The sequence below is a fragment of the Engraulis encrasicolus genome, chromosome 11, assembly GCF_034702125.1.
Source record: "Engraulis encrasicolus isolate BLACKSEA-1 chromosome 11, IST_EnEncr_1.0, whole genome shotgun sequence".
Lineage (NCBI taxonomy): Eukaryota > Metazoa > Chordata > Actinopteri > Clupeiformes > Engraulidae > Engraulis > Engraulis encrasicolus.
This window is the reverse complement of record NC_085867.1, coordinates 7,057,122-7,064,621: the sequence shown is the minus strand read 5'-3', so window position 1 is coordinate 7,064,621 and position 7,500 is coordinate 7,057,122. Positions and strand designations below refer to the sequence as shown.

The following is a 7,500-nucleotide window of genomic DNA, read 5'->3' as shown; positions in this document are numbered from 1 at the left end:
TTTTCGCTTGCCGGCCACTGTGGCTAGCTGTTTTCCTAAGTCACTAGCCATCCAGCTATCCTACTAGCCATATTTTTTTTTTAATCATGACGCTGTACAGCTAACCTCAGAGGATGAGGTGCTTAAAGCAAGAAGATGAGTGCATGGGTTTCTTCATGGAAATCAAACAAACAAAAAGAAACTGAGCTTTTACTTTAAATTTGATGCACACGGGGCAAAGTGTAGAATATACGCTATTGTGATATGTGTCATACCAAGGAATAAGCTATCTGCCAAATTGGCTAGTGACACTGAAAGTGTTACCAGCCACAGCCAAGTTTTACCAGCATTTGGCCGGTTGGCAGGTGCCAGTGTCAAGCCCTGATACACATACAGTCACACACACTGTGAGCTCTGACCACCACAAAGAGGTCAAAAAAAGGCCAGTTTCTGGAAGAGCTTCTTTTATTAACTCAAAACATCCAGTAAACTTCAAATTAAACTTCTTCTTCCTTTGAACTTCTTTTGTTAAACTAAATCTTCTTTTCCTTTGTCTTCTGTCATGAAAGGTGGACGGGCCCACTGGCTCTTCACATTCCACCCCTCTTTAGGATTTCTCCTGGTCAAACAGAACAACATAAAACATTCAGTCTCTCTTGAGCTGTAGTGCAGAGCTCCTACCCTGCTGACTCTCTTCCTCCACTGGCATTTTCACTCCCCTCTTAACTCACTGTTGCTCATCAACTTTCAGGTGAGCTTGCTGATTGGCAGAGCTCATTAGTGGGAGCCAATTAAGGTCGTAGGGTAGTAAGTGCCTTCAATTACCTCTCCACGAGGTGCACAGTGCCGAGAAGCTCTAGTGGGAACCCTAGCCCAGCTTGGGGTACCACAACACACACACACACACACACACACACACACACACACACACACACACACACACACACACACACACACACACACACACACACACACACACACACACAGCAGCTACCGTCCAGCCACCTCACTGGATTCAACATCAGATACGAGGGTGAGGATAGCACACACACACACACACACACACACACACACACACACACACACACACACACACACACACACACACACACACACACACACACACACACACACACACACACACACACACACACACACACACACAGCAGCTACCGTCCAGCCACCTCACTGGCTTCAACATCAGATACGAGGGTGAGGACAGCACACTCACACTCACACAAAAGGACAGAAGAGAAGAAAGAACAGAGAAGAGACGAGAAGAGAGGGATGTCTAATTGAGAGGGAAGTGAAAGGGAAGACAGAGTGGAGAGAAACAGATGTTTATGCAGGAAATGAGCAGAGAGGAGAAGAGATGAGAGGAGAGAGGAGAGGGGAAAACACATCATTTGCACGCGCACACACACACACACACACACACACACACACACACACACACACACACACACACACACACACACACACACACACACACACACACACACACACACACACACATGCATCATTCTCTCTCTCTCTGTCACACACACAAACACAAACACACACACACACACACACACACACACACACACACACACACACACACACACACACACAAATGCATCATTCTCTCTCTTTCCATCATGCACACACACACACACACACACACACACACACACACACACACACACACACACACACAAATGCATCATTCTCTCTCTTTCCATCATGCACACACACACACTTGTTCCGCTGTCACTGTGATGAGAGACGATGCAGGCGTGAGGCGTCAGGCTGTGTGATGTATGGTTAAGACGCTTCACTAAAGGGGACATAGAACCCACTTGTGATGGAATGAGACCATGACAGCTGGAGAGACACAGCAATGATGCACTATGGTCAAAAATACTGAATCAAACCAAGATAACGCAAAACACGCCCATTCAATGCAAAAGCGTGTGCTCAAGTTGGGTCTCCTAAGGGGGCGTTGTCCCCTACTTCTTCTTCTCTTTTTGAGGTGTTTGCGCAAGACGTGCGCTACCGCCATCTACAGCGCTAAGGGGACTTCATTGATTCTCAACCTCAGGACTCCGAAGGTCTCCTAACCGAAGGTCTCCTAAAGGGGCGTTCACCCGACATAAAGTGGATACCGGAAAAGAAACAAAATGACGCTTCTTGTTAGATCCATCTTCTTTGCTATGACTATTTGGGGCCGTCTCCACTGTTGTAGATTAGATTAGAAAGTAAAGATTAATTCAAGTATAACACATAGGCCTACAAGGTCATGTTCCTATGTTTCTGACTCCCCCTTTTTGCTGACTTCTTGTTGTTGTAGTGGTAGTAGAAAGGGTGCATTTCTTTAGGCTTCTAGATATTTGCAGAAAGTGCACCTTCCTTCGCGTGTTGCCGCGCCTCCCCAAGTGCTCTTTGGCGCTCCCCCCCCCCCCCCCCCCCCCCCCAGGGAGGCGCGCCTTACCTATTGAAAACCCCTGGATTAGATCATTTGAAGTTGGAAACCCCTGCGATAGACTAGCCTGGGAACTCCCATACCGCCTTCAGTTCTACACAATCGTTCTGATCTGAAAGACAGGGTGGTGCAAAACGGATCAGATCACGGTCCCTGTCTCTGTCCAATCAGAGAGCGGGACGGTGTGTCATAATGGCCAAGCATTCCGACCTTTACAGTGTCTCTGTCCAATCAGAGAGCAGGGCAGGGTGTCATAATTGCCAACAGGTCCTCAGACCTAATCTCACTTGTGATTAGGTCTGGTGGTAACCAGGCTAGCTCTAGACTACTCCAGGCATGTGTGTTCAGAGCATGTTGAGTACTGAAGAGCCCATGGATAGTGGCAGGTGTTGAATACTGCAGACTGCATTCATAAAGCACCTTGCTATATTCAGTGACTCACCTGAAGCACTTTACATTGACTGCCTGAAATTCACCTACATACGCACACACATACACATGCACTCACATGCGCACAACACACACACACACATGTGCACGCACACACACACACATCAAATATCACACACACAAACACACTCACGTGCACGCACAAACACACTCACGTGCACGCACAAACATACTCACACACTCACACACACACACAGTGAGGAAAATGCATGTTTCATTTATTTTCCAAAGATTTATTTTCAAAAGAAATGATATGATATCACAAGCAATTTAGAAGCAGAGTGAGTCTGTGTGCTGTTTCCTAGGGAACAACACACTGGTGCACATGAAGACATTTATGAGTATTGTGAGCTGTCTCAACTGTTGCACAGAAGATTATTTTCAGCTTTTTTTCCAATTTCCAGACTACTCCAGGTAGACATAAATGTTTAAAATAGTAAAGACAGTCCCTGGAGTATCCCAGTCACAAAACACGCACATCCAGTGACTGGTTTCAGGTGCAGGTTCAAAAAAAGTTAATCCATAGGTAATGAAGAGAACCGCACACCAATGAACTCCCATTTAAGCCATTTTTAATGCGTGACGTTTCGGGCCACCCTGGCCCTTCCTCAGAGTGGCCTGAAACGTCACGCATTAAAAATGGCTTAAATGGGAGTTCATCGGTGTGCGTGTTTTTCTTCATTTCTTATGGAAATTGACAGTCCCTAGAGCACCAGTAATATCCTTCAGAAGGCATGGTTTTATTCATCTTTCTACCCCTCCTTGCCACCAACACATTTCTTCAAAACTGTTTTCTGTTCATCTCTAAAGAGTCAATATACTCTATAATCTGTCCCGTTACTCCTCAATGTGAGCTGCCATCAGTATTGAAGCAATAAATTATCTGTCAATTTTCTGGCTGGAGACGTAGCATTTCTGTGTTTGTGTGTGTAGCTCCGCCAGGAGCACAAAAGTAAAAAAAAAATCTGAAATACTCGATATTACCAAAGGTATTCGCTAACCTGCCTTGACTCACATATGAATTTAAGTACATATATAGTATATAGATTCCCCAACTGAGCAGCCTCAGTGTTTTCTTCTAATTCAGGGCAGTCATGGGTAAGCGCTTAGGGTGTCAGCCTTTGACCCCAAAGGTTGCCGGTTCAACTCTCGACCCGCCAGGTTGGTGGGGGGAGTAATCAACCAGTGCTCTCCCCCATAACCCTCCATGACTGAGGTACCCTTAGCATGGTACTGTCCCGCCACACTGCTCCCTTGGGGCGCCATTGAGGGCTGCCCCCTTGCACGGGTGAGGCATAAAAGCAATTTTGTTGTGTGCAGTGTGCAGAATTCACTTGTCTGCTGTGTAGTGCTGTGTCACAATGACAATGGGAGTTTAAGTACACAAATAGTATATAAATCCCCCAACTGAGCAGCCTCAGTGTTTTCTTCTAACTAGTTTGCATACCTACTCTAATCTTCTCCATGTTTTTATTTGTTTATTTCCATCAGCCTTCGAGAAGGGCCACTGCTACGAGCCGTACATCCAGAACGGCAACTTCAGCACCACCGACCCGGCGTACGGGGTCGGGGCCGTGGTCCAGTTTACCTGTGACCCGGGACACTCGCTGGAGCAGGGGCCCCCCGTCATCGAGTGCATCAACACCCGCGACCCCTACTGGAACGACACCGAGCCCCTGTGCAAAGGTACACACACACACACATACACGCGCGCGCACGCACGCACGCACGCACGCACGCACACACACACACACACACACACACACACACACACACACACACACACAAACACACACACACACACACACACACACACACACACACACACACACACACACACACACAAGCGACCCCTACTGGAACGACACCGAGCCCCTGTGCAAAGGTACACACACACACACACACACACACACACACACACACACACACACACACACACACACACACACACGCTCACACACAAGCCCTACTGGAATGACACCGAGCCCCTATGCAAAGGTACACACACACACACACACACACACACACACACACACACACACACACACACACACACACACACACACACACACACACACACACACACACACACACACACACACACACGGGACCCATACTGGAATGGCACTGAGTCCCTATGCAAAGGTACTGTCAAATGAAAGGGCAAACACAGGTACGCACACACGCGCGCACACATACTCACACACACACACACACACACACACACACACACACACACACACACACACACACACACACACACACACACACACACACACACACACACACACACACACACACACACACACACACACACACACACACACACACACACACACACACACACACACACATTGTTATAGGTAGTACCCTTAGGTCAGCCATATCAAATTTGGTCCTTTTCCCTGCATTAACGATGGCAGTTACAACGGGTGAGAATGTTAATGTTTGTTATTATATGGTTGTGACGTCGTCTGTCGAATGCTCCATTCATTTCAACGGGGCTCCCCAACGTTCGGACGTCTGTTATTTTTTGATAACGGACGGGTTGGTCTATAACAGACCGCTGTCAATGGCAACAAGACTTTTCACTGCTAAAGCGACTTTTCAACAAGACTCTAATCAGCTGCTGTGATAGACAGCACCCGTTGTCCTGGCTACCGCTGTCAATGGCAACAAGACGTTCACTGCTAAAGCCTCTGGCTTGTATACAAGTCAGTGACTAAAGCGAATGTTTCATATCACTCCGCAGGGGGTCCGGTCTTTTGTCACTCTAATCAGCTGCTGTGATAGACAACACCTGTTGTCCTGGCTAGCCTACCTAGCTGTTGCCTAGCGGTGTTCCACAACGGCACTGTTTTGTTTTGCGCAGCAACAATCTTAACATTAAATAGGTCTAAAGAAATGTCCCCGCATGTGTGAATCATTTAAGTATATCCATATAATAAGCGGGTTAACTTTCGGCGAGTCGGTCGCTTTGTGGAATAGCAGCACTTCAGAGAGAACAAGACCCCTCCGCTCCGCGTCGGGGTCTAAAGATTCTCTCTGTCGTGCTGCTATTCCACGGTAGCGACCTTCTCGCCGAACGTTAACCCTTACTTGCGTGCCATCATCAGGCCTCCATCCGCCATTGCTTGCGCGCGCGCACGCACACACACACACACACACACACACACACACACACACACACACACACACACACACACACACACACACACACACACACACACACACACACACACACACACACACACACTTCCTCCACAGCATTGTGTTTTTTATGTGAATAGAACCTGTGGGAGTGACTGCAAGTAGTGTGTGCCTGTGTGTGTGCACACAGACAAGCCCACACACACACACAAAGACAAGAACACACAGTGTTGAGTGTGTGATTTGAGTAGCATGTTAATGAGTGTGGAGCGTTGGCTCTGCGGTCAGTCAGAGTGCCGTGATTTGAATATAATGGAGCAGAAAACGGGTTGGACACAACCCAAGGAGGAGCTAGGGCTGGGAAGGATTTTATAACCCAGAGACCTGGGGGCTGTGAAGGGTGCAACTTGAAATCAAAACAGTGGTTGGGTCGGGACATTTGTTACCTCCGCTAAGGTTATGTTTTTCGGTGGCGTTGATTTGTCTGTCTGTCTGTCTGTCTGCTTGTTTGTTTGTTAGCAGGATAACCCCAAAAATGGATTTGGATGAAACTTTGTGGAAATGACAAAAGGAAAAAGGGATTCAATTCTGGTGGTGATCCGGATCACGAACCGGAACCAGGATTTTTTAAAAGAGTCTTCACCATTGCTAGCACAGAAATCTAGACAGCCCTAATGACCGCAAATTGAATTGCGGGAGAAGCCAAATTTTGACGTTCCAGTTTCTAACTCCACAAAAAAAAGACTTAAAATAAAAATAGGGTGTAACAGTCAGATGTTCTATCAAACAGCTTCCTTGCCGGAGTGGAGGTCTGCACTCTCTGAGTGCATTTCTAGTTTCATTAGTGCGCTATCTGAAATTAGAATTCAGTAGCTAATCTATGCATACATCTTCGTTCTCGCTGGAGAACGGGCTTCTCGTGATCGTGGGTTTGTCGCAGGAGAACCACTGTCCGCGTGGCGAACCGATCATGAATGTGCTTTACGGGGTCGCTGGACCACTGCACTCGAGGAGCGTAAGTTAAAAGCAAATAGCAAAATAGCGTATTGGGCAAGGTCGCTGGCCATGGTGCTGAAATGACTGCCGAGCCCGATGTTGGCTATGTTTAAAAACGAATCTTGGGCTCGGGAGTACGGGGCTCCAACTGAGAGCTTGGACAATACCCGTGCCCTTGAATATGTGCGAGCTCTGAGCGGACACCCCCTGGCCGTTTATTGGTAGAGCAAGCAGAAGCGAGGAGGAACGAGGGCGGAATCTTGGATAAAACGATCGAGATGGCAAAAATAGGGGGTGAATGGGGCGGATGGTGGGTACGAGTGAGAAAGCACTGCCACAAATCCGTCGAATGATGGCTGAGCGGAGAATGAGAATCAGGTGGATAGGTAGGGAGTGCCTGTCTTAAAGCGTAGAAAACAGATGAATGACAGACAAGCAGGGAATAGAGTACCGGTGTTAAT

The 7,500-nt window shown here is 47.5% G+C and overlaps 1 protein-coding gene across 1 annotated transcript in view; it reads left to right on the top strand.

Annotated features, from left to right (window-relative positions):
• LOC134458660 (seizure 6-like protein) overlaps positions 1-7,500 on the top strand; it is a 141,134-nt gene that overhangs the window by 107,543 nt on the left and 26,091 nt on the right. The window contains exon 11 of the mRNA XM_063211090.1: positions 4,385-4,579. Within this exon, the coding sequence (XP_063067160.1) occupies positions 4,385-4,579 (195 nt within the window). The remainder of the gene's footprint in view (positions 1-4,384; positions 4,580-7,500) is intronic.